This window comes from Leptodactylus fuscus, chromosome 8, assembly GCF_031893055.1.
Source record: "Leptodactylus fuscus isolate aLepFus1 chromosome 8, aLepFus1.hap2, whole genome shotgun sequence".
NCBI lineage: Eukaryota > Metazoa > Chordata > Amphibia > Anura > Leptodactylidae > Leptodactylus > Leptodactylus fuscus.
The window spans coordinates 96,682,417-96,709,818 of NC_134272.1; the positions used below are offsets into that span (position 1 = coordinate 96,682,417).

The window sequence follows — 27,402 nt, forward strand, 5'->3', positions numbered from 1 at the left end:
TCACAGCCCCGCCCCTGTTACTGACATCACTGATACAATATTATCACAGCCCCGCCCCTGTTACTGACATCACTGATACAATATTATCACAGCCCCGCCCCTGTTACTGACATCACTGATACAATATTATCACAGCCCCGCCCCTGTTGCTGACATCACTGATACAATATTATCACAGCCCCGCCCCTGTTACTGACATCACTGATACAATATTATCACAGCCCCGCCCCTGTTACTGACATCACTGATACAATATTATCACAGCCCCGCCCCTGTTGCTGACATCACTGATACAATATTATCACAGCCCCGCCCCTGTTACTGACATCACTGATACAATATTATCACAGCCCCGCCCCCGTTGCTGACATCACTGATACAATATTATCACAGCCCCGCCCCCGTTGCTGACATCACTGATACAATATTACAGATCATCAGACGCCATTTGTTACATTTAATTTTTTTTTTAAATAACAATAAAGCAGACGTTGTAGGACGTTGTCAGGTTGGTGGTCAGTAGTCAGCAGGACCTCGTGCAGTGTTGTCCTCTGTTTTCTCATCGTAGCAATAATGAATTTCTTCCAACCTTTCTTGTATTGTTTGTATTTGCAGCGGCGTCGCCTTTAACCCAATAATTCCCAGTGTTCCGTATGAATGTCTTACAATAAGTTACAAAGAAAATACAAAAGAGTAGAATGAGCTGTGTCCTATCGGGGTGTCCTGTCCGGGTGTCCTATCGGGGTGTCCTGTTCGGGTGTCCTGTCGGGGTGTCCTATCGGGGTGTCCTGTCCGGGTGTCCTATCGGGGTGTCCTGTCCGGGTGTCCTGTCCGGGTGTCCTGTCCGGGTGTCCTGTCCGGGTGTCCTGTTCGGGTGTCCTGTTCGGGTGTCCTGTCCGGGTGTCCTGTTCGGGTGTCCTGTCGGGGTGTCCTGTTCGGGTGTCCTGTCGGGGTGTCCTATCGGGGTGTCCTGTCCGAGTGTCCTATCGGGGCGTCCTGTCCGGGTGTCCTATCGGGGCGTCCTGTCCGGGTGTCCTATCGGGGCGTCCTGTCCGAGTGTCCTATCGGGGCGTCCTGTCCGAGTGTCTTATCGGGGCGTCCTGTCCGGGTGTCCTGTTGGGGTATCCTGTCTGAGTGTCCTATCGGGGCGTCCTGTCCGAGTGTCTTATCGGGGTGTCTTGTCCGGGTGTCCTGTTGGGGTATCCTGTCTGAGTGTCCTATCGGGGTGTCCTGTCCGAGTGTCCTATCGGGGCGTCCTGTCCGAGTGTCTTATCGGGGTGTCCTGGCCGGGTGTCCTATCGGGGCATCCTGTCTGAGTGTCCTGTCCTGGTGTCCTATCGGGGTGTCCTGTCCGGGTGTCTTATCGGGGTGTTCTGTCTGAGTGTCCTGTCCGAGTGTCCTATCGGGGCGTCCTGTCCGAGTGTCCTATCGGGGTGTCCTGTCCGGGTGTCTTATCGGGGTGTTCTGTCCGAGTGTCCTGTCCGGGTGTCCTATCTGGGTGTCCTGTCAGGGTCTCCTGTCCGGGTGTCCTATCTGGGTGTCCTGTCTGAGTGCCCTATCGGGGTGTCCTGCCCGGGTGTCCTATCGGGGTGTCCTGTCCGGGTGTCCTGTCGGGGTGTCCTGTCCGGGTGTCCTATCGGGGCGTCCTGTCCGGGTGTCCTGTTGGGGTATCCTGTCCGGGTGTCCTGTCGGGGTGTCCTGTCTGAGTGCCCTATCGGGGTGTCCTGCCCGGGTGTCCTATCGGGGCGTCCTGTCCGGTCCTGTCGGGGTCCTGTCGGGGCGTCCTGTCGGGGCGTCCTGTCGGGGCGTCCTGTCCGGGTGTCCTGTCGGGGCGTCCTGTCCGAGTGTCCTATCGGGGCGTCCTGTTCGGGTGTCCTATCGGGGCGTCCTGTCCGAGTGTCCTGTCCGGGTGTCCTATCGGGGCGTCCTGTCCGGGTGTCCTGTCGGGGTGTCCTGTCCGGGTGTCCTGTCCGGGTGTCCTGTCGGGGTGTCCTATCGGGGCGTCCTATCGGGGCGTCCTGTCAGGGCACTCTGGGGTGATGGCTGTGCACCTCCTGGTTGTCACACTGATTGCACCGGCCAATAAGCTATAGACATTTATAATACAAGGCTGACAGCGCCATCCGGGGGCCGCTCGCTAGTACTTCCAATCCTTTCTGTCCATTTCATACCATGGATTCTGCGGAAAAAGACAAAGTTTATTGAGCTTCACCTCCGGCTTACAGATGTCCCCTCGGGTGGGCGGGTCCTGGAGTGACCCCATATTGCCCTACACCCACTACTAGGCTCCTATAACATCACACACAATCTCCTTGTGAAATAAGAAAATCCCCAGAAATCTCAGCCCGAGCCTTTACTCCAGACATTGCTATAGTATGTACTGACAACCAGCAATTACTCTGCTCTAGGAGTTGTCAGGACCTAGGCTGAGTGGCCTATAAAAACACATTGATAAAGTTGCAGTGTCAGTCCTCACTGCCATTCGCAATTGTATTTATGAAACCGGAATCTCTGAATTGAGCTATAACCCCTCCTTATAGTGAAGCATTGTGGAGGGAGATGGCGAGTAGTGAGAAGGTAAATCCATGCGGCAGGATATTGGTGGTGTACACCATGGGTGATGAGCGGCTAACACTGAGGCAGCTGCCGCTTATCTGCACTGCAGGGACTGTAACAAATGGCAGCTGTGTTAGAGGGCAGTGGTGAGCGACACTTTCATGGGGTGTTTGGGTGTTGCGGCCTCCTCCCATCTCTACGCACCTGATCATAGTCCCGTGTGGGTAAGTTTTGGGGAAAGTCCTGGTGCTCCTCGTACACATTGGTGGCCCGCTTCTCCTGGCCCAGGTTCGGTTTAGCTTGAACTTTGGGGAACAGTCGCATGGGGGCAGGGCTACTCTCCGACCTCTCGTCCTGATCGATCAGCTTCGCCCGGTCGGCAGATTTATTCCCTTTCTTAGAGCTGCAAGAAAATTCAGAGTCAGAAATCCAGCGGATTCCAAAATCAAGAGCCGAGGCCACGCGACTACGACTACGGCCAACGGGATGTACCACTATACAGACAGGGGTCATTGCAGAGCCCCCCTCTATTATCGGATGCACCCACTGGTCGTCCTCTGAGGGGAAGGTAAGTAATGGAACGCCTGGAGCCGTCAATAACATCTCACCTGACGGAAACGCAGATCACCGCGCCCAGCAAAGCGATGACGGCCGCGCCGAGAGTCACCCCAACAATCACCAGAACAAGCAGATAATCTGGAGGGAGGAGAGGGAGACATGATGAGGGAGGAGGAGAGGGAGACACGATGAGGGAGGAGGAGAGGGAGACACGATGAGGGAGGAGAGGGAGACACGATGAGGGAGGAGAGGGAGACACGATGAGGGAGGATGAGAGGGAGACACGATGAGGGAGGAGAGGGAGACACGATGAGGGAGGAGAGGGAGACACGATGAGGGAGGAGGAGAGGGAGACACGATGAGGGAGGAGGAGAGGGGACACGATGAGGGAGGAGGAGAGGGAGACACGATGAGGGAGGAGGAGAGGGAGACACGATGAGGGAGGAGAGGGAGACACGATGAGGGAGGATGAGAGGGAGACACGATGAGGGAGGAGAGGGAGACACGATGAGGGAGGAGAGGGAGACACGATGAGGGAGGAGGAGAGGGAGACACGATGAGGGAGGAGAGGGAGACACGATGAGGGAGGAGGAGAGGGAGACACGATGAGGGAGGAGGAGAGGGAGACACGATGAGGGAGGATGAGAGGGAGACACGATGAGGGAGGAGGAGAGGGAGACACGATGAGGGAGGAGGAGAGGGAGACACGATGAGGGAGGAGGAGAGGGAGACACGATGAGGGAGGAGGAGAGGGAGACACGATGAGGGAGGAGGAGAGGGAGACACGATGAGGGAGGAGGAGAGGGAGACACGATGAGGGAGGATGAGAGGGAGACACGATGAGGGAGGAGGAGAGGGAGACACGATGAGGGAGGAGAGGGAGACACGATGAGGGAGGATGAGAGGGAGACACGATGAGGGAGGAGGAGAGGGAGACACGATGAGGGAGGAGGAGAGGGAGACACGATGAGGGAGGAGGAGAGGGAGACACGATGAGGGAGGAGAGGGAGACACGATGAGGGAGGAGGAGAGGGAGACACGATGAGGGAGGAGGAGAGGGAGACACGATGAGGGAGGAGGAGAGGGAGACACGATGAGGGAGGAGGAGAGGGAGACACGATGAGGGAGGAGGAGAGGGAGACACGATGAGGGAGGAGAGGGAGACACGATGAGGGAGGATGAGAGGGAGACACGATGAGGGAGGAGGAGAGGGAGACACGATGAGGGAGGAGGAGAGGGAGACACGATGAGGGAGGAGAGGGAGACACGATGAGGGAGGAGAGGGAGACACGATGAGGGAGGAGAGGGAGACACGATGAGGGAGGAGGAGAGGGAGACACGATGAGGGAGGAGGAGAGGGAGACACGATGAGGGAGGAGAGGGAGACACGATGAGGGAGGAGAGGGAGACACGATGAGGGAGGAGGAGAGGGAGACACGATGAGGGAGGAGGAGAGGGAGACACGATGAGGGAGGAGAGGGAGACACGATGAGGGAGGAGGAGAGGGAGACACGATGAGGGAGGAGGAGAGGGAGACACGATGAGGGAGGAGGAGAGGGAGACACGATGAGGGAGGAGGAGAGGGAGACACGATGAGGGAGGAGGAGAGGGAGACACGATGAGGGAGGAGGAGAGGGAGACACGATGAGGGAGGAGAGGGAGACACGATGAGGGAGGAGAGGGAGACACGATGAGGGAGGAGGAGAGGGAGACACGATGAGGGGGGAGGAGAGGGAGACACGATGAGGGAGGAGGAGAGGGAGACACGATGAGGGAGGAGAGGGAGACACGATGAGGGAGGAGGAGAGGGAGACACGATGAGGGAGGAGAGGGAGACACGATGAGGGAGGAGAGGGAGACACGATGAGGGAGGAGGAGAGGGAGACACGATGAGGGGGGAGGAGAGGGAGACACGATGAGGGAGGAGGAGAGGGAGACACGATGAGGGGGGAGGAGAGGGAGACACGATGAGGGAGGAGGAGAGGGAGACACGATGAGGGAGGAGGAGAGGGAGACACGATGAGGGAGGAGGAGAGGGAGACACGATGAGGGAGGAGGAGAGGGAGACACGATGAGGGAGGAGGAGAGGGAGACACGATGAGGGAGGAGGAGAGGGAGACACGATGAGGGAGGAGGAGAGGGAGACACGATGAGGGAGGAGAGGGAGACACGATGAGGGAGGAGAGGGAGACACGATGAGGGAGGAGGAGAGGGAGACACGATGAGGGAGGAGGAGAGGGAGACACGATGAGGGAGGAGAGGGAGACACGATGAGGGAGGAGAGGGAGACACGATGAGGGAGGAGGAGAGGGAGACACGATGAGGGAGGAGGAGAGGGAGACACGATGAGGGAGGAGAGGGAGACACGATGAGGGAGGAGAGGGAGACACGATGAGGGAGGAGGAGAGGGAGACACGATGAGGGAGGAGGAGAGGGAGACACGATGAGGGAGGAGAGGGAGACACGATGAGGGAGGAGAGGGAGACACGATGAGGGAGGAGAGGGAGACACGATGAGGGAGGAGAGGGAGACACGATGAGGGAGGAGAGGGAGACACGATGAGGGAGGAGAGGGAGACACGATGAGGGAGGAGAGGGAGACACGATGAGGGAGGAGGAGAGGGAGACACGATGAGGGAGGAGAGGGAGACACGATGAGGGAGGAGGAGAGGGAGACACGATGAGGGAGGAGAGGGAGACACGATGAGGGAGGAGAGGGAGACACGATGAGGGAGGAGGAGAGGGAGACACGATGAGGGAGGAGGAGAGGGAGACACGATGAGGGAGGAGGAGAGGGAGACACGATGAGGGAGGAGGAGAGGGAGACACGATAAGGGAGGAGGAGAGGGAGACACGATGAGGGAGGAGAGGGAGACACGATGAGGGAGGAGGAGAGGGAGACACGATGAGGGAGGAGGAGAGGGAGACACGATGAGGGAGGAGGAGAGGGAGACACGATGAGGGAGGAGGAGAGGGAGACACGATGAGGGAGGAGGAGAGGGAGACACGATGAGGGAGGAGGAGAGGGAGACACGATGAGGGAGGAGAGGGAGACACGATGAGGGAGGAGGAGAGGGAGACACGATGAGGGGGGAGGAGAGGGAGACACGATGAGGGAGGAGGAGAGGGAGACACGATGAGGGAGGAGAGGGAGACACGATGAGGGAGGAGAGGGAGACACGATGAGGGAGGAGGAGAGGGAGACACGATGAGGGGGGAGGAGAGGGAGACACGATGAGGGAGGAGGAGAGGGAGACACGATGAGGGGGGAGGAGAGGGAGACACGATGAGGGAGGAGGAGAGGGAGACACGATGAGGGGGGAGGAGAGGGAGACACGATGAGGGAGGAGGAGAGGGAGACACGATGAGGGAGGAGGAGAGGGAGACACGATGAGGGAGGAGGAGAGGGAGACACGATGAGGGAGGAGGAGAGGGAGACACGATGAGGGAGGAGGAGAGGGAGACACGATGAGGGAGGAGGAGAGGGAGACACGATGAGGGAGGAGGAGAGGGAGACACGATGAGGGAGGAGAGGGAGACACGATGAGGGAGGAGAGGGAGACACGATGAGGGAGGAGGAGAGGGAGACACGATGAGGGAGGAGGAGAGGGAGACACGATGAGGGAGGAGAGGGAGACACGATGAGGGAGGAGAGGGAGACACGATGAGGGAGGAGGAGAGGGAGACACGATGAGGGAGGAGGAGAGGGAGACACGATGAGGGAGGAGAGGGAGACACGATGAGGGAGGAGAGGGAGACACGATGAGGGAGGAGGAGAGGGAGACACGATGAGGGAGGAGGAGAGGGAGACACGATGAGGGAGGAGGAGAGGGAGACACGATGAGGGAGGAGAGGGAGACACGATGAGGGAGGAGAGGGAGACACGATGAGGGAGGAGGAGAGGGAGACACGATGAGGGAGGAGAGGGAGACACGATGAGGGAGGAGGAGAGGGAGACACGATGAGGGAGGAGGAGAGGGAGACACGATGAGGGAGGAGAGGGAGACACGATGAGGGAGGAGGAGAGGGAGACACGATGAGGGAGGAGAGGGAGACACGATGAGGGAGGAGAGGGAGACACGATGAGGGAGGAGGAGAGGGAGACACGATGAGGGAGGAGGAGAGGGAGACACGATGAGGGAGGAGGAGAGGGAGACACGATGAGGGAGGAGGAGAGGGAGACACGATGAGGGAGGAGAGGGAGACACGATGAGGGAGGATGAGAGGGAGACACGATGAGGGAGGAGGAGAGGGAGACACGATGAGGGAGGAGGAGAGGGAGACACGATGAGGGAGGAGGAGAGGGAGACACGATGAGGGAGGAGGAGAGGGAGACACGATGAGGGAGGAGGAGAGGGAGACACGATGAGGGAGGAGGAGAGGGAGACACGATGAGGGAGGAGGAGAGGGAGACACGATGAGGGAGGAGGAGAGGGAGACACGATGAGGGAGGAGAGGGAGACACGATGAGGGAGGAGAGGGAGACACGATGAGGGAGGAGGAGAGGGAGACACGATGAGGGAGGAGGAGAGGGAGACACGATGAGGGAGGAGAGGGAGACACGATGAGGGAGGAGAGGGAGACACGATGAGGGAGGAGGAGAGGGAGACACGATGAGGGAGGAGAGGGAGACACGATGAGGGAGGAGAGGGAGACACGATGAGGGAGGAGGAGAGGGAGACACGATGAGGGAGGAGGAGAGGGAGACACGATGAGGGAGGAGGAGAGGGAGACACGATGAGGGAGGAGGAGAGGGAGACACGATGAGGGAGGAGGAGAGGGAGACACGATGAGGGAGGAGGAGAGGGAGACACGATGAGGGAGGAGAGGGAGACACGATGAGGGAGGAGAGGGAGACACGATGAGGGAGGAGGAGAGGGAGACACGATGAGGGAGGAGGAGAGGGAGACACGATGAGGGAGGAGGAGAGGGAGACACGATGAGGGAGGAGGAGAGGGAGACACGATGAGGGAGGAGGAGAGGGAGACACGATGAGGGAGGAGAGGGAGACACGATGAGGGAGGATGAGAGGGAGACACGATGAGGGAGGAGGAGAGGGAGACACGATGAGGGAGGAGGAGAGGGAGACACGATGAGGGAGGAGAGGGAGACACGATGAGGGAGGAGGAGAGGGAGACACGATGAGGGAGGAGAGGGAGACACGATGAGGGAGGAGGAGAGGGAGACACGATGAGGGAGGAGGAGAGGGAGACACGATGAGGGAGGAGGAGAGGGAGACACGATGAGGGGGGAGAGGGAGACACGATGAGGGAGGAGAGGGAGACATGATGAGGGAGGAGAGGGAAACACGATGAGGGAGGAGGAGAGGGAGACACGATGAAGGAGGAGGAGAGGGAGACACGATGAGGGAGGAGAGGGAGACACGATGAGGGAGGAGGAGAGGAAGACACGATGAGGGAGGAGAGGGAGACACGATGAGGGAGGAGAGGGAGACACGATGAGGGAGGAGAGGGAGACACGATGAGGGAGGAGAGGGAGACACGATGAGGGAGGAGGAGAGGGAGACACGATGAGGGAGGAGGAGAGGGAGACACGATGAGGGAGGAGGAGAGGGAGACACGATGAGGGAGGAGGAGAGGGAGACACGATGAGGGAGGAGGAGAGGGAGACACGATGAGGGAGGAGAGGGAGACACGATGAGGGAGGAGAGGGAGACACTATGAGGGAGGAGAGGGAGACACGATGAGGGAGGAGGAGAGGGAGACACGATGAGGGAGGAGGAGAGGGAGACACGATGAGGGAGGAGGAGAGGGAAACATGATGAGGGAGGAGAGGGAGACACGATGAGGGAGGAGAGGGAGACACGATGAGGGAGGAGGACAAGGAGACAGGACATCCCCATAACAGTGACAGCCCCCCCCCCCCCCCCCCCTATGGCGTCATGATCCCTCTGCGCACTCTGCTTGTTGCTAGATCTTATCTGAGGAAGGTCGAATATGACCGAAACGTTATGTTATTTACAATGATCTAGTGCTTTCTTTATGCTTTTCAAACCAATTCATGGCGTATATGTACCAATACAAAAATTTCACTTTTTCACCTTCATACGGTGTGCAGCAGCATTTATCTATACTGGACGTGAGTCGCAGGACTGTCTGCTAGCACCCATACCTCCTAGTTTTGTAGTGTGCGGTTCTATTGTTTTCTATATACCCCTCCCCCACACACACACCCCGGTCTCTGACCCACAATCTCAGGGGAGCACGTTCGGTGTAGAAAAGGGCCTTGCGCCAAACGTGCACCTCAATATCACATCTCTGCACCCGCCATCTGATGATCGACCCCCAGCACTTTCAGAACATTGTCCCACAAAATCCTGCCATCTGCTCTCTGCCCCTTGTGGTGTACGAGCGCCCCCTGCAGGTACTCACAGTCTCTACACTGCTCTCCGGAGTATCCAAAGCCACATCTGCAAGAGAAGAGAACATGAGGTCACGTCCACGACCGCTGCCACAATAGCTCTGTATGTTGTATACTGTAGAAACTGCGGCCCATGTCTTATGCCCTGTATGCCTTGTACGCCCTGTACCCCCTGTATGTCCTATACGCCCTGTATGCCTTGTACGCCCTGTACCCCCTGTATGTCCTATACGCCCTGTACCTCTTGTACGCCCTGTACCCCCTGTATGTCCTATACGCCCTGTACCTCTTGTACGCCCTGTACCCCCTGTATGTCCTATACGCCCTGTACCCCCTGTATGTCCTATACGCCCTGTACCTCTTGTACGCCCTGTACCCCCTGTATGTCCTATACGCCCTGTACCTCTTGTATGCCCTGTATTCCTTGTACGCCCTGTACCCCCTGTATGTCCTATACGCCCTGTACCTCTTGTATGTCCTGTATGCCTTGTACGCCCTGTACCTCTTGTACACCTTGTATGCCTTGGACCCCCAGTACGCCTTGTATACCCTGTTCCTCTTGTATGCCCTCTACACCTTGTACGTCCTGTTTTTCATGCAAAGCATGGTGTTTTCAGCATCCTTAAAAAAGAAGCATTAGTCGCTGCCTCCTATTGGAATCAATACAGATCCTAGACAGAATGTGGAGCAGATCCTGATGAGGAATCCACCTCAAAATCAGCTCTAAGATCCACTGTGTGAACATTGTCTTACATTTTTATTTTAACTTTGTTGCATTGCTCTATTGCACTGTTCATTCTTGCACTGCGTTATCCTGCTGCATTGTTACACTTTGCTGTGTTGTTAACTCTTGCATTGTGTCACACTTTGCTTTGTATATTGTTGTATTGTGTAACATTGTTGCATTGTGTTACATTGTTGCATTGTGTTGCATCGTGTTGCATTGTGTTGCATCGTGTTACATTGTTGCATTGTGTTGCATCGTGTTACATTGTTGCATTGTGTTGCATCGTGTTACATTGTTGCATTGTGTTGCATCGTGTTACATTGTTGCATTGTGTTGTATCGTGTTACATTGTTGCATTGTGTTGTATCGTGTTGCATTGTGTTGTATCGTGTTACATTGTTGCATTGTGTTACATTGTTGCATTGTGTTGCATCGTGTTACATTGTTGCATTGTGTTGTATCGTGTTACATTGTGTGACACTGTCAGGACTCACTTCTCACACTTGTCCCCTTTGCTCTGGTATCCAGGGCTGCACTCACACATTCCGCCGCTCGTTGTTTCTTTGCAGTATTTGTCCTCAGTATTGTAACATTCAGAGGAACAATCTGAAACACAAGACATTCCCCATCTGTGAGACTGAGCAATCCCCTCCTCACATGTCACATGAAGTTGGTGCCAGAGGTCCCTGAGCTGTGAAGGACACCACTGGGGCCCAGGTGATGGCACCCGCTTGTATCTGTGTGACAACCAGCAGCAATGGCCACCCAGCTTGTCCGGGTCATGACCAGCATAGCTGTAAAGATCTGTGATAGACCGTTCAGAAGGTGGGTGACAGCTGCAGCCATTTAGTTTGTCACCCAGCTTTCCCAGCTCCCGGCTCTCACCTCTGCAGCTTGTCACAGTAACCCCCACTGTGTTGGAATATTTCCCCTCTGTGCAGGCACATGTGGCCCCCTGACCGTCAGGTGTCGGCACGCAGGTCGTTGTTTCTGCGTCGCAGTACATGTCACAGATGCTTGTATCTGCAAGAGAGGAGACAAAGGTTACTACACAATCTGCAGGGAACACTACACCTACCACAATGCACTACAGCAGAGAATCCTCTCTATAGATTAGCTGCAGGTGGGGTGTGCTAAGACCTGGCAACTAACTGGAGACGAAACCAGCTCTGGATGTGACTGGAGTATAAAGAATGTCGCTCAGACAACCGAGAACAAGCAGGAGAGCAGCACAAGTGTTCGGCAGATTTGGATGTGACTTGAGAATTACTCATTATATAACAATGGAAATGTAGGTAAGAATGGGGGGGCTCAGTGGGCAGCATGGGGGGGGGCTCAGTGGGCAGCATGGGGGGGCTCAGTGGGCAGCATGGGGGGGGGCTCAGTGGGCAGCATGGGGGGGCTCAGTGGGCAGCATGGGGGGGTCTCAGTGGGCAGCATGGGGGGGTCTCAGTGGGCAGCATGGGGGGTCTCAGTGGGCAGCATGGGGGGGCTCAGTGGGCAGCATGGGGGGGCTCACTGGGCAGCATGGGGGGGGGCTCACTGGGCAGCATGGGGGGGGGCTCAGTGGGCAGCATGGGGGGGGTCTCAGTGGGCAGCATGGGGGGGCTCAGTGGGCAGCATGGGGGGGTCTCAGTGGGCAGCATGGGGGGGGTCTCAGTGGGCAGCATGGGGGGGGGCTCAGTGGGCAGCATGGGGGGGGTCTCAGTGGGCAGCATGGGGGGGGGCTCAGTGGGCAGCATGGGGGGCTCAGTGGGCAGCATGGGGGGGGGCTCAGTGGGCAGCATGGGGGGCTCAGTGGGCAGCATGGGGGGTCTCAGTGGGCAGCATGGGGGGGGCTCAGTGGGCAGCATGGGGGGGGCTCAGTGGGCAGCATGGGGGGCTCACTGGGCAGCATGGGGGGGGGCTCAGTGGGCAGCATGGGCAGGGGGGGCGTCACTGGGCAGCATGGGGGGGGAGCTCAGTGGGCAGCATGGGGGGGGCTCAGTGGGCAGCATGGGGGGGCTCAGTGGGCAGCATGGGCAGGGGGGGCGTCACTGGGCAGCATGGGGGGGGGGCTCAGTGGGCAGCATGGGGGGGGGGGCTCAGTGGTTAGTATTGCTGTCCTGGATTGTAGGGTCTCCCCATGGTTCTGGTCTACTCTGGGTTCTCCGGTTTCCTCCAAAACTCTATGACCATAGTAATTGGTTAATATGGAGATTAGATTATGGAGCAGAGGGATGGAGGTGAGAGTCTGCAGAAGATTCTGGTGCTACATGTATACAATAAATACAAATGTGTGGGATACAGCTCTGGAAGTGACTAGAGTATATGACATGTTAGTAACGTTCTGCCCGCTCCTGCAGTCTCCTTGTGCTGCTGCTGCTGATGATGATGGTGGTGGGTGGGGGAGGGGATGCCACCATGATGCACTGAGTACAGGTCACTTACTGACATATGTGTTAAAAATATTGCTGATCTGTATTGCCGTAGTGATGTCGTCTGCGGTTATTGGTGTTTCCTTGGTGAACATGTGACTGACTTTGGCGGCGACGTCTCCCGCGCTCCGGATGCTTCTTGTTTTAGATTTGGAGGAAATTAGACTAAAAGAAAAATATAGATAAAGGTGACGGGTGAGGGCAAAACTGGGGGTCTGGGCATGTGCCCAGGTACTGGGGAAGGGGAGAACTAGGGGGGCCTGGGCATGTGCCGGGTACTGGGGAAGGGAAGAACTAGGGGGGCCTGGGCATGTGCCCGGGTACTGGGGAAGGGAAGAACTAGGGGGGTCTGGGCATGTGCCCGGGTACTGGGGAAGGGGAGAACTAGGGGGGTCTGGGCATGTGCCCGGGTACTGGGGAAGGGAAGAACTAGGGGGGTCTGGGCATGTGCCCAGGTACTGGGGAAGGGGAGAACTAGGGGGGTCTGGGCATGTGCCGGGTACTGGGGAAGGGGAGAACTAGGAGGGCCTGGGCATGTGGTGGGTACTGGGAAAGGGGAGAACTAGGGGGGTCTGGGCATGTGCCCAGGTACTGGGGAAGGGGAGAACTAGGGGGGTCTGGGCATGTGCCCGGGTACTGGGGAAGGGAAGAACTAGGGGGGCCTGGGCATGTGCCCGGGTACTGGGGAAGGGAAGAACTAGGGGGGTCTGGGCATGTGCCCGGGTACTGGGGAAGGGGAGAACTAGGGGGGTCTGGGCATGTGCCCGGGTACTGGGGAAGGGAAGAACTAGGGGGGTCTGGGCATGTGCCCAGGTACTGGGGAAGGGGAGAACTAGGGGGGTCTGGGCATGTGCCGGGTACTGGGGAAGGGGAGAACTAGGAGGGCCTGGGCATGTGGTGGGTACTGGGAAAGGGGAGAACTAGGGGGGTCTGGGCATGTGCCGGGTACTGGGGAAGGGGAGAACTAGGGGGGCCTGGGCATGTGCCGGGTACTGGGGAAGGGGAGAACTAGGGGGGCCTGGGCATGTGCCAGGGTACTGGGGAAGGGGAGAACTAGGGGGGCCTGGGCATGTGCCGGGTACTGGGGAAGGGGAGAACTAGGGGGGCCTGGGCATGTGCCCGGGTACTGGGGAAGGGGAGAACTAGGGGGGTCTGGGCATGTGCCCGGGTACTGGGGAAGGGGAGAACTAGGGGGGTCTGGGCATGTGCCCGGGTACTGGGGAAGGGGAGAACTAGGGGGGTCTGAGCATGTGCCGGGTACTGGGGAAGGGAAGAACTAGGGGGGCCTGGGCATGTGCCGGGTACTGGGGAAGGGGAGAACTAGGGGGGTCTGGGCATGTGGTGGGTACTGGGGAAGGGGAGAACTAGGGGGGCCTGGGCATGTGGTGGGTTCAGGGGAAGGGGAGAACTAGGGGGGCCTGGGCATTTGCCGGGTACTGGGGAAGGGAAGAACTAGGGGGGCCTGGGCATGTGGTGGGTACTGGGGATGGGGAGAACTAGGGGGGTCTGGGCATGTGCCGGGTACTGGGGAAGGGAAGAACTAGGGGGGCCTGGGCACGTGCCGGGTACTGGGGAAGGGGAGAACTAGGGGGGCCTGGGCATGTGGTGGGTACTGGGGAAGGGGAGAACTAGGGGGGTCTGGGCATGTGCCAGGGTACTGGGGAAGGGGAGAACTAGGGGGGTCTGGGCATGTGCCAGGGTACTGGGGAAGGGGAGAACTAGGGGGGTCTGGGCATGTGCCCGGGTACTGGGGAAGGGGAGAACTAGGGGGGTCTGGGCATGTGCCGGGTACTGGGGAAGGGGAGAACTAGGGGGGCCTGGGCATGTGGTGGGTACTGGGAAAGGGGAGAACTAGGGGGGTCTGGGCATGTGCCGGGTACTGGGGAAGGGGAGAACTAGGGGGGCCTGGGCATGTGCCGGGTACTGGGGAAGGGGAGAACTAGGGGGGCCTGGGCATGTGCCAGGGTACTGGGGAAGGGGAGAACTAGGGGGGCCTGGGCATGTGCCGGGTACTGGGGAAGGGGAGAACTAGGGGGGCCTGGGCATGTGCCGGGTACTGGGGAAGGGGAGAACTAGGGGGGCCTGGGCATGTGCCGGGTACTGGGGAAGGGGAGAACTAGGGGGGCCTGGGCATGTGCCAGGGTACTGGGGAAGGGGAGAACTAGGGGGGCCTGGGCATGTGCCGGGTACTGGGGAAGGGGAGAACTAGGGGGGCCTGGGCATGTGCCGGGTACTGGGGAAGGGGAGAACTAGGGGGGTCTGGGCATGTGCCCGGGTACTGGGGAAGGGGAGAACTAGGGGGGTCTGGGCATGTGCCGGGTACTGGGGAAGGGGAGAACTAGGGGGGCCTGGGCATGTGGTGGGTACTGGGAAAGGGGAGAACTAGGGGGGTCTGGGCATGTGCCGGGTACTGGGGAAGGGGAGAACTAGGGGGGCCTGGGCATGTGCCGGGTACTGGGGAAGGGGAGAACTAGGGGGGCCTGGGCATGTGCCAGGGTACTGGGGAAGGGGAGAACTAGGGGGGCCTGGGCATGTGCCGGGTACTGGGGAAGGGGAGAACTAGGGGGGCCTGGGCATGTGCCCGGGTACTGGGGAAGGGGAGAACTAGGGGGGTCTGGGCATGTGCCCGGGTACTGGGGAAGGGGAGAACTAGGGGGGTCTGGGCATGTGCCGGGTACTGGGGAAGGGGAGAACTAGGGGGGCCTGGGCATGTGGTGGGTACTGGGAAAGGGGAGAACTAGGGGGGTCTGGGCATGTGCCGGGTACTGGGGAAGGGGAGAACTAGGGGGGTCTGGGCATGTGCCGGGTACAGGGGAAGGGAAGAACTAGGGGGGTCTGGGCATGTGCCGGGTACTGGGGAAGGGGAGAACTAGGGGGGTCTGGGCATGTGCCGGGTACTGGGGAAGGGGAGAACTAGGGGGGTCTGGGCATGTGCCGGGTACTGGGGAAGGGAAGAACTAGGGGGGCCTGGGCATGTGCCGGGGTACTGGGGAAGGGGAGAACTAGGAGGGCCTGGGCATGTGGCGGGTACAGGGGGCACTAACAAGGTGCTCTGGATGATATCAGGGTATATCATTAGGCCAGACCCTGGGTAGCATTGTAGGGGAATCTGAGTCTCCGGGGGTGAGCAGGTGTTTGGGGTGAGGGTCTGTAAGGAATGTGGCTGGTAAGACTCATGTGATTGTTCCCATTCCTTCCCAGTATATGGGGTGGGGTCTCCGCTGAGGTCTCTCCTGTTATATGGGGACACAAGATGGCGGCTCCTATCCCCTACTAATGAGGTCATACGCCCCTAGACATCGCTCACCGCCCTCACTGCACTCACCTCATCTCCAATATGGCAGTGCCCTGATATCCATTTGTTCCTTTCAATATAGTGTCCAACTGTGGAGAGAAAACCAAATTATCAAATACTCGTCTACATGTCCGCAAAGATCAGTAACATCCGATGTTACAGTTGTCACAGCCCCGCCCCCTGTTACTGACATCACTAATGACATGTGATCAGACATGAGATCCGCCCCCTTATACTACAGTACAGCTATTCATCTATTACTACTGACACCAGCTGTATATATCATGTCTGAGAGGTAGTCACAGCCCCGCCCCCTGTTACTGACAACCAGCTGTATATACCATGTCTGAGAGGTAGTCACAGCCCCGCCCCCTGTTACTGACAACCAGCTGTATATATCATGTGTGAGAGGTAGTCACAGCCCCGCCCCCTGTTACTGACACCCAGCTGTATATATCATGTGTGAGAGGTTGTCACAGCCCCGCCCCCTGTTACTGACAACCAGCCTGTATATATCATGTGTGAGAGGTTGTCACAGCCCCGCCCCCTGGTACTGACATGAGCTTGTCCTCACCTGGTTTATCACATTCTGATATATTGTTGTATATTGTTCTGTTTCTGGATTGGAATTAAAATCTTGTACTGTGACAGTGAGCTCACCAAAGAAACTTTTACCTAAATGAAAAGAATAAGAAAGACAGATATATCGATTCCATATAGTTTGTCGTCACATATGTGTTATCTATAGATAGATACAGTGTTGGCCAAAAGTATTGGCCCCCTGCAATTCTGTCAGATAATCCTCGTGTTCTTCCAGATAATGATTACAGTCACAAATTCTCTGGTATTTTCTTCATTTAATTTGTCTTCAATGGAAAACCACAAAAAGAATTGTCAAAAAGCCAAATTGGATATAATTCCACAGCAAACATAAAAAAGGGGGTGGACAAAAGTATTGGCACTGTTTGAAAAATCATGTGATGCTTCTGTAATCTGTGTAATTACCAGCACCTGTTACTTACCTGAGGCACCTAACAGGTGATGGCAATAACTAAATCACACTTGCAGCCAGGTGAAATGGATTAAAGTTGACTCCACCTCTGTCCTGTGTCCTTGTGTGACCACATTGAGCATGGAGAAAAGAAAGAAGACCAAAGAACTGTCTGAGGACTTGAGAAGCAAAATTGTGAGGAAGCCTGAGCAATCTCAAGGCTACAAGTCCATCTCCAAAGACCTGAATGTTCCTGTGTCTACCGTGCGCAGTGTCAGTAAGAAGTGTAAAGCCCATGGCCCTGTGGCTAACCTCCCTAGATGTGGACGCAAAAGAAACATTGACCAGAGATTTCACCGCAAGATTGTGCGGATGGCGGATAAAGAACCGCGACTAACATCCAAACAAGTCCAAGCTGCCCTGCAGTCCGAGGGTACAACAGTGTCACCCCGTACTATCCAGCGTCAGCGTCTGAATGAGAAGGGACTGTATGGTAGGAGACCCAGGAAGACCCCACTTCTTACCCACAGACAGAAGCCAGGCTGGAGTTTGCCAAAACTTACCTGAGAAAGCCAAAACCGTTCTGGAAGAATGTTCTCTGGTCAGAGGAGACAAAAGTAGGAGAAGGCCTCAACATAGAGATTACAGGAAAAAAGAGAAGAAGACGCCCCCTACAGTCAGACATGGTGGAGGGCCCTGATGGTTTGGGGTGGCTTTGCTGCCTCTGGCACTGGACTGCTTGACCGTGTGCATGGCATTATGAAGTCTGAAGACGACCAACACATTGTGCAGCATCATGTAGGGCCCAGTGTGAGAAAGCGGGGTCTCCCTCAGAGGTCAGGGCTCTTCCAGCAGGACAAGGACCCAAAACACACTTCAGGTCAGCACTAGAAAATGGTGGTGAGAGAAAGCCCTGGAGACTTGTAAAGTGGCAGCAATGAGTCCAGCCCTGAATCCCATAGAACACCTGTGGGGGAGGGGGAGAGATCTCTTGGTGGCAGTTTGGAGAAGGCCCCCTTCACATCTCAGGGGGGACCGCGAGCAGTTTGCCAAAGAAGAAGGGTCTGAGATTCCAGCAGAGCCTTGTAAGAAACTCATTGCTGGTTAGCGGAAGTGGTTGTGCACAGTTATTGTGTCTAAAGGTTGTGCTACCAAGTATTAGGCTGAGGGCGCTAATACTTCTGTCCGCACCAGTTCTGGAGTTTTGTGTAAAATGATCAATGATGTGACTTTTTTTTTTCATTCTCTTTTGTGTTTTTTCATTGCAAACAAAATAACTGAAGATATTACCAAAGAGTTTGTGCTTGTAATCATTATCTGGGGACACCGAGGATTATCTGACAGGACTGCAGGGGGCGATACTTATACTGTATATACCCTGTGTCACTTATATACTATATAAGAGTCTGTGCTGTGTAATCATTATCTGGGGGACAGCGAGGATTATCTGACAGGACTGCAGGGGGCGATACTTATACTGTATATACCCTGTGTCACTTATATACTATATAAGAGTCTGTGCTGTGTAATCATTATCTGGGGGACAGCGAGGATTATCTGACAGGACTGCAGGGGGCGATACTTATACTGTATATACCCTGTGTCACTTATATACTATATAAGAGTCTGTGCTGTGTAATCATTATCTGGGGGACAGCAAGGATTATCTGACAGGACTGCAGGGGGCGATACTTATACTGTATATACCCTGTGTCACTTATATACTATATAAGAGTCTGTGCTGTGTAATCATTATCTGGGGGACAGCGAGGATTATCTGACAGGACTGCAGGGGGCGATACTTATACTGTATATACCCTGTGTCACTTATATACTATATAAGAGACTGTGCTGTGTAATCATTATCGGGGGGACAGCGAGGATTATCTGACAGGACTGCAGGGGGCGATACTTATACTGTATATACCCTGTGTCACTTATATACTATACTGCAGGGGGGCGATACTTTTGGCCAACACTGTAGATAGATAGATAGATAGATAGGTCTGCACTCTGAGACTCTCCTGTTGGGGCACTACAACTCTCAGCATGCTCTCACCTCCATTGCAGGTCTTCTCCATGGTGTTGTAGTAGTAGGTGAGAGGACATTCACATTGGAAGGTGTTGAAGAGTTGGAGACAGGTTGAGCCGCTGCCACAGGGGTCAGAAGAACAGGCTGTGGAGAGAGGGGTATACACAGGACAGTGACATCACAGCCGCACATTATACAGAGGCTCCTCCAGACATAATAGAAATATCTCCCACCCTCTAGACAGGGGTGCAGGGCTTGTCCACATTGTTACATGTTACCTGCCCTAATACATTGTAACAATCCATCAGGAGAGGTTTGTGCTGCTGATCATCTGCACCGACACATTGTAACCGCTGGATGACACTTGGTCAAGGCAGCACCTCTAATGAGGCGGCACTCCGGAGGGGGCGGCAGGATAGGCAGGGGTGGCAGGATAGGCAGGGGCGGCTCTCCTGCGCTGGTTTAGACCTCCTGCGTCTCAGTGGAGCCGGTGTCCTCACGCCTTCTGTGCTGATAGATAGACGTCTTACTGCTGGAGAAGTGAAGAAGCGGCGGCAGCAGCAGCGCGAGATCGGTAAGTATAATAACTTTTTTTTTTTTTTAATAATTTGCTGCTACCTGCTGGTGTGTCCCCAACAGGTAGCGACCTATTTACCTTCCTCCCCGGACCTGTTCACTGCCACCCCCGCTTCCTCTACTACTAAAGGACAGTAGTGAATAGGCCCGGGCCACAAACCCACTACGGCTTTTATTATACTCTTATACTCTTTTCAGATCCCCGAGTAAAATAGTTGGAGCCCCAGGGGAGGTGAGGGAACATAATAAACAGTGATACTCACCTCTCCGGGATCCGATATTACTCCTAGCAGGCTTCGGGCCTATATGGTAATGTGTCCGACGTCACGTGGTCTGGGATATTACCATACAAGCCTGAAGCCTGTGCTAGCAGTACCATATAGGCCCGAAGCCTGTGCTAGCAGTACCATACAGGCCCGAAGCCTGTGCTAGCAGTACCATACAGGCCCGAAGCCTGTGCTAGCAGTACCATACAGGCCCGAAGCCTGTGCTAGCAGTACCATACAGGCCTGAAGCCTGTGCTAGCAGTACCATACAGGCCCGAAGCCTGTGCTAGCAGTACCATACAGGCCCGAAGCCTGTGCTAGCAGTACCATACAGGCCTGAAGCCTGTGCTAGCAGTACCATATCAGCCTGAAGCCTGTGCTAGCAGTACCATACAGGCCTGAAGCCTGTGCTAGCAGTACCATACAGGCCTGAAACCTGTGCTAGCAGTACCATATAGGCCCGAAGCCTGCTAAGATTAACATCAAATCCCGGAGAGGTGAGTAAAACTTTTTATTATGTTCCCTCATCTCCCCTGGGGCTCCGATTATTATACTCGGGGGTCTGAAAGAACCCTGAGTATAATAATAGTTCAAGGATGAGCCACTGTGGGGCGTAATAGAGGGTGCAGGGTTCACTGTGGAGAAGTGAGGACTCAGAGATGTCTGTCATGTAAACTTTACAGAGTCACAGCTGGAAGAAGTGGTCATGGCGGTCCAAAGGGAAGAGACGGGACATGTGGGGAGACGTCTCCTGTGAGTATTACTGCATTGTATTGACTGCTACCACTAGCACCCCCAACCCCCCCCCCCCGCCGCCTGAGGCAGACTATCAAAAGATGAACATTGGTGATGAGCGAACACTGTTCGATCGAATATCAGGCCATTCGAGGTGTTCGGTTCCAATCGAATACCAGTAAAAATTCGTGTCCCCTCCCACCTTCCCTGGTGCGTTTTTTGCACCAATAACTGTGCAGGGGAGGTGGGACGGGAACTACGACAACGGACGCATTGAAAAAATATCGGAAAAAGTAATTGGCAGCCGGAAACAGAAAACCTGCAATTTATATGAATGGTAGATTTACCATTCGGTTAATTTGGGACTGTGACTATGTGACAGGGACAGATGTACAGGAGGGTTAGCTAGGGGTTACCTTTATTTAGGGGGGAATGTCACTCACCAGCTCTTTGGGGTCTATCTGGTCGGGATCCCTGGCAGCTGGCGATATGCGGGAGCTTTTTCCCATAGGAATGCATAGACCAGCCAAGCTGAGCGCACGGCCAGCACTGCTACACCAGAGAACCGCTGAACCCTGCTGCACACTCAGCTCTGCTGCATCTCTGGAGTAGTTGAGCTCAGTGCACGGCCAGCACTGCTACATCTCGGCATAGGAATGCATTGACCAGCGTTGATTGGCCGAATGCCATACAGAGAACAGCATTCGGCCAATCAATGCTGGTTCTGCCGGAGGAGGCGGAGTCTAAGACCGGTCCACAGCAGTCTCCATTCTGGTCCGATATTAGACTCCGCCTCCTCACAGACGAGCCTCCGGCAGAACCAGCGTTGCTTGGCCGAATGCTGTTCTCTGTATGGCATTCGGCCAATCAACGCTGGTCAATGCATTCCTATGGGAAAAAGTCAGCTCCGGCATGTCACAAGCTGCCAGGGATCCCGACGTAATACAGGGACTCGGGCTTGTTAGATGCCCCCAGACATGCGCCCCCTGCTGGCCCAGTTGCATTGCAGAGGTGTTGGCATCATTTCCTGGGGTGTCATAGTGGACTTGGTGACCCTCCTGAGGTGAATGGTGGGATCCCCTGAAATGAAGCATTTTCTCCCATAGACTATAATGGGGTTCCATATTCATTCGAATAGTCAAATATTGAGGGGCTACTCGAAACCAATATTGAATATTTTACTGTTCGCTCATCTCTAATGAACATCCTCCCTCCCCCCCCCAGTATTCAGTTGGGAAGGGGGGGACGTCTTTTGATTCTTGGCCTCGGGCAGCAGAGAGGCGAGGTTCACCACTGGGTATACTGTATAGGACATCGTGCTGGTGTCTCTGTTCACTGACAGATTGCAGGGATCTATAGAGAGTCCACGAGCCCTGTTTTCATCTGCATTATAAACAGAGACCACAATGCAGTGTGAACGGTACCCTACTGACATAATGGGCTTCTTCGGGCTCTGTCATTGTTTCCTGGGACTGGAACCTTCCAATGAGCAGGATGACCCCACAGTGCGAGGGGCCCGAAGACTGGTGATGATGTTAGAAAAGCAAGAAAGACTAAATACGCACCGGACCCCTCACTTACCGGGTACTTTGGTGGTATGATCCATAGCCGTGGCATTGCTGCTGGTCTCAGTGATTGCCGTGGTGTTGCTGCTGGTCTCGGGGGTGGCCGTGGTGTTGCTGCTGGTCTCGGGGGTGGCCGTGGTGTTGCTGCTGGTCTCGGGGGTGGCCGTGGTGTTGCTGCTGGTCTCGGGGGTGGCCGTGGTGTTGCTGCTGGTCTCGGTGATGGCCGTGGTGTTGCTGCTGGTCTCGGGGGTGGCCGTGGTGTTGCTGCTGGTCTCGGTGATGGCCGTGGTGTTGCTGCTGGTCTCGGTGATGGCCGTGGTGTTGCTGCTGGTCTCGGGGGTGGCCGTGGTGTTGCTGCTGGTCTCGGGGGTGGCCGTGGTGTTGCTGCTGGTCTCGGGGGTGGCCGTGGTGTTGCTGCTGGTCTCGGGGGTGGCCGTGGTGTTGCTGCTGGTCTCGGGGGTGGCCGTGGTATTACCAGGGTTACTGGATGTCGTCACACCTGATATTGACCACGCTGGGACATCTGACCTGGTATTTATCTCCGTGGTTGTCACATTCAGTGTCGTTGTTGATTCTGTTGCTGGTGACGCTGAGCAAATGATGAGAATGAGAAGAAGGATGAGGAAGAGGAGGAGGATGAAGAAGAGGAGGATAATGAGGAGGAAGAGGAGGACAATGAGGAGGAAGAGGAGGACAATGAGGAGGCCTTTAATAAAGAGATAAATCCATGTTTCCAAGGACCTGAGCGCAGCCATGATGACTGTGCGCAGAACTCAGGCCATATTCACACACACGCAAAATGGACGGATCAGTCTGGTATTGGCCGTCCTGCTGCAGCTGATCCTGGTCTGGTTTTGTATCTGAATTTAAGAACTATGGGGTAAGGTGCTGAGTATTTGGAGGACTGTGGGGTAAGGTGCTGAGTATTTGGAGGACTATGGGGTAAGGCGCTTGGTATTTGGAGGACTGTGGGGTAAGGCGCTTAGTATTTGGAGGACTATGGGGTAAGGTGCTGAGTATTTGGAGGACTGTGGGGTAAGGTGCTGAGTATTTGGAGGACTATGGGGTAAGGCGCTTGGTATTTGGAGGACTGTGGGGTAAGGCGCTTGGTATTTGGAGGACTATGGGGTAAGGCGCTTGGTATTTGGAGGACTATGAGGTAAGGCGCTTGGTCTTTGGAGGACTGTGGGGTAAGGCGCTTGGTATTTGGAGGACTGTGGGGTAAGGCGCTTGGTATTTGGAGGACTATGGGGTAAGGCGCTTGGTATTTGGAGGACTGTGGGGTAAGGCGCTTGGTATTTGGAGGACTATGAGGTAAGGCGCTTGGTCTTTGGAGGACTGTGGGGTAAGGCGCTTGGTATTTGGAGGACTATGGGGTTAGGCGCTTGGTATTTGGAGGACTGTGGGGTAAGGCGCTTGGTATTTGGAGGACTATGGGGTAAGGCGCTTGGTATTTGGAGGACTATGGGGTAAGGCGCTTGGTATTTGGAGGACTATGGGGTAAGGCGCTTGGTATTTGGAGGACTATGGGGTAAGGAGCTGAGTATTTGGAGGACTATGGGGTAAGGCGCTTGGTATTTGGAGGACTATGGGGTAAGGCGCTTGGTATTTGGAGGACTATGGGGTAAGGCGCTTGGTATTTGGAGGACTATGGGGTAAGGCGCTTGGTATTTGGAGGACTATGGGGTAAGGCGCTTGGTATTTGGAGGACTATGGGGTAAGGCGCTTGGTATTTGGAGGACTATGGGGTACGGCGCTTGGTATTTGGAGGATTATGGGGTAAGGCGCTTGGTATTTGGAGGACTATGGGGTAAGGCGCTTGGTATTTGGAGGACTATGGGGTAAGGCGCTTGGTATTTGGAGGACTATGGGGTAAGGCGCTTGGTATTTGGAGGACTATGGGGTACGGCGCTTGGTATTTGGAGGACTATGGGGTAAGGCGCTTGGTATTTGGAGGACTATGGGGTAAGGCGCTTGGTATTTGGAGGACTATGGGGTAAGGCGCTTGGTATTTGGAGGACTATGGGGTAAGGCGCTTGGTATTTGGAGGACTATGGGGTAAGGCGCTTGGTATTTGGAGGACTATGGGGTACGGCGCTTGGTATTTGGAGGACTATGGGGTACGGCGCTTGGTATTTGGAGGACTATGGGGTAAGGCGCTTGGTATTTGGAGGACTATGGGGTAAGGCGCTTGGTATTTGGAGGACTATGGGGTAAGGCGCTTGGTATTTGGAGGACTATGGGGTAAGGCGCTTGGTATTTGGAGGACTATGGGGTAAGGCGCTTGGTATTTGGAGGACTATGGGGTAAGGCGCTTGGTATTTGGAGGACTATGGGGTAAGGCGCTTGGTATTTGGAGGACTATGGGGTAAGGCGCTTGGTATTTGGAGGACTATGGGGTAAGGCGCTTGGTATTTGGAGGACTATGGGGTAAGGCGCTTGGTATTTGGAGGACTATGGGGTACGGCGCTTGGTATTTGGAGGACTATGGGGTAAGGCGCTTGGTATTTGGAGGACTATGGGGTAAGGTGCTGAGTATTTGGCGGTTTATCAGCCTTTCATGACACCATAGCCGGTGACGCTTATCTTCCTACCGCGCCCTTATCATGTTGACGTTAGTCTCTTCGTCATGAGCACAGACAGTGGCCATAAATTTGTGAATTGACGCCACAACATGTGACCATTGACCCACGAGATCAGGCGCTATGTTGATAATTGTTTTTCAGCATCATAAAGATCTCCAGTCACATCCAGAGCTGCATTTACATTTCTAAGACTGGAATCATATCTGTAATGCTAGAGCCAAATCCAAGTGAATCCAAAAGGAGGAATATGTGTAAGACATAAGACATGTGTAAGGGATAGGATATATATAAGGGATGGGATAGGATATATATATATATATATATATATATATATATATATATATATATATATATATGGGATAGGATATATAAGGGATAGGATATACATAAGGGATGGGATATATATAAGGGATAGGATATACATAAGGGATGGGATATATAAGGGATAGGATATAAATAATGGATAAGATATATAAGGGATAGAATATATATATAAGGGATAGGATATATGTAAGGGAAAAGATATATAAGGGATAGGATATACATAAGGGATGGGATATAAATAAGGGATAGGATATACATAAGGGATAGGATATATAAGGGATAGGATATACATTAGGGATAGGATATAAATAAGGGATGGGATATATAAGGGATGGGATGGGATATATAAGGGATAGGATATATATAAGGGATAGGATATAAATAATGGGTAAGATATATAAGGGATAAGATATATAAGGGATAGGATATATATATATATATATAAGGGATAGGATATATGTAAGGGAAAAGATATATAAGGGATAAGATATATATAAGGGATGGGATATATAAGGGATAGGATATATATAAGGGATGGGATATGTAAGGGATAGGATGTATAAGGGATAGGATGTATAAGGAACAGGATATATATATATATATATATATATATATATATATATATATATATATGGGATAGGATATACATTAGGGATAGGATATACATTAGGGATAGGATATACATAAGGGATAGGATATATATAAGGGATAGGATATATAAGGGACAGAATATACATTAGGGATAGGATATATATATAAGGAATAGGATATATATAAGGGATAGGATATATAAGGGACAGGATATATATAAGGGATAGGATATATGAGGAATAGGATATATATAAGGGATAGGATATATATAAGGGACAGGATATATGTAAGGGATATGATATATATAAGGGATAGGATATATAAGGGACAGGATATATATAAGGGACAGGATATATATATAAGGGACAGGATATACATTAGGGATAAGATATATAAGGGATAAGATATATATAAGGGACAGGATATACATTAGGGATAAGATATATAAGGGACAGGATATACATTAGGGATAAGATATATAAGGGATAGGATATATATAAGGGATAGGAGATATATAAGAGATAGGAGATATATAAGGGATAGGATATATATAAGGGACAGGATATATTAGGGATAGGATATATAAGGGCTAAGATATACATTAGGGATAGGATATGCATATTCTTGGCACAAAATGTGTAACACTATTGTAATACACCATTCACATTCAGAGCTGCGCTCACAATCCTGGGTCCCCCCTCTCTGCTGCCCCCTGTGGCCGGGTATCTGTACAGAGCAGGCGCTGCAGTGGTGCACTGAATATTGTATACAGCAAACTGAGCAGCGCAATATGGGATCTCAGGGGGGTGTCTGACAGCACAATGGTGAATTGTGACTGCTGCTTTGGATGTGATTGGAGCATAGTATGTGATAAAACAGATGATGTGATGCTGATGAGTGTAGATTATGGGGGTAAATCGGCTGCCGTCCACACATGGGGGGATCTTTCTGCGGTCGTCAGAGCATGCTGAGGGTTGTAGTATCAAAGTTCTGTATATTAGTAATAAGCTCCAGTCACAGCTCAAGCAGCGACAGAATATTTCTCCATCATCTCCTGATTCACTTTCTATAATTTATACCCCCAGGAGGGGCAGACAGAGCAATAGCTACAGGATCCTGGAATCTCAGGGGCACCAATGTCATACATCCCATGGTAAGAGGGGCCCCTACAGATTAGTCATCGGGACCTTCTGTGTAGCGCTGCCCCCGTGCTATGGCCTACATAAGGGGGCACATAGTGAGACAGCGCCCCCTGCAGCATGTGTAAAGTATGTGCCCCCCTGCCCAGGTGACCACACAGAAGATTCTTCTCTTCTTACCTTCTCTTGTGATGGCCATAAAAATCACACAAATGACTACAAGGCCCCTCATGTTCTCTGCCCGCGAAGCCTCTGAGGTCTGACTGTGCCGGAGGCTGCGGCCGCGATTCTATAGAGGTCCAGAGGTCGCCCTGACGTCAGACGCTAATTATTCTCCTGTTGATAATTAATAGGAGATGATGAAGGGGCGGAGCCAGCGCTGCCAGGAATATGGCCGATGTACTGAACTGATGGCCAGCGCCAGCGCAACCCACCCCACCGACTATAATGTGTGACATTTCACCCGATTCAGGCTCTGGCTCACGGCCAGGAGTCGCGGCACTTTGGCGCATATTAAAAAACCTAAAGATTAATAATAAGGATGCTAAGCTTGAGGTGAGGAAATACGCCCTAAACCGTATAGAACCGCCATATGGTTATACATCCTAAACCGTATAGAACCGCCATATGGTTATACGTCCTAAACCGTATAGAACCGCCATATG

General features: G+C 54.0%; 1 protein-coding gene across 1 annotated transcript; it reads right to left on the reverse strand.

Annotated features, from left to right (window-relative positions):
• Positions 1–491: 491 nt before the first annotated feature.
• On the reverse strand, positions 492–27,007 carry MUC13 (mucin 13, cell surface associated). The gene is made up of 12 exons (XM_075284728.1): positions 26,918–27,007; positions 22,115–22,687; positions 18,984–19,100; positions 16,508–16,608; positions 15,964–16,022; positions 12,652–12,803; positions 11,107–11,244; positions 10,716–10,827; positions 9,506–9,543; positions 3,165–3,252; positions 2,761–2,959; positions 492–2,179 (listed from the first exon to the last, which is right to left on the reverse strand). Exons 1-12 carry the CDS (start codon positions 26,967–26,969, stop codon positions 2,138–2,140), a joined length of 1,671 nt encoding a protein of 556 aa, XP_075140829.1. The 5' UTR covers positions 26,970–27,007; the 3' UTR covers positions 492–2,137.
• Positions 27,008–27,402: the final 395 nt, after the last annotated feature.

Coding starts and splice junctions, on each gene's coding strand:
- MUC13 (XM_075284728.1), bottom strand. CDS start 26,969: ATGAGGGGCCTTGTAGTCATTTGTGTGATTTTTATGGCCATCACAAGA. Junction 19,101..22,114: donor TCATACCACCAAAGTACCCG/GTAAGTGAGGGG, acceptor CTCTCTCCACAG/CCTGTTCTTCTGACCCCTGT. Junction 9,544..10,715: donor AAAGGGGACAAGTGTGAGAA/GTGAGTCCTGAC, acceptor CTTCTCTTGCAG/ATGTGGCTTTGGATACTCCG.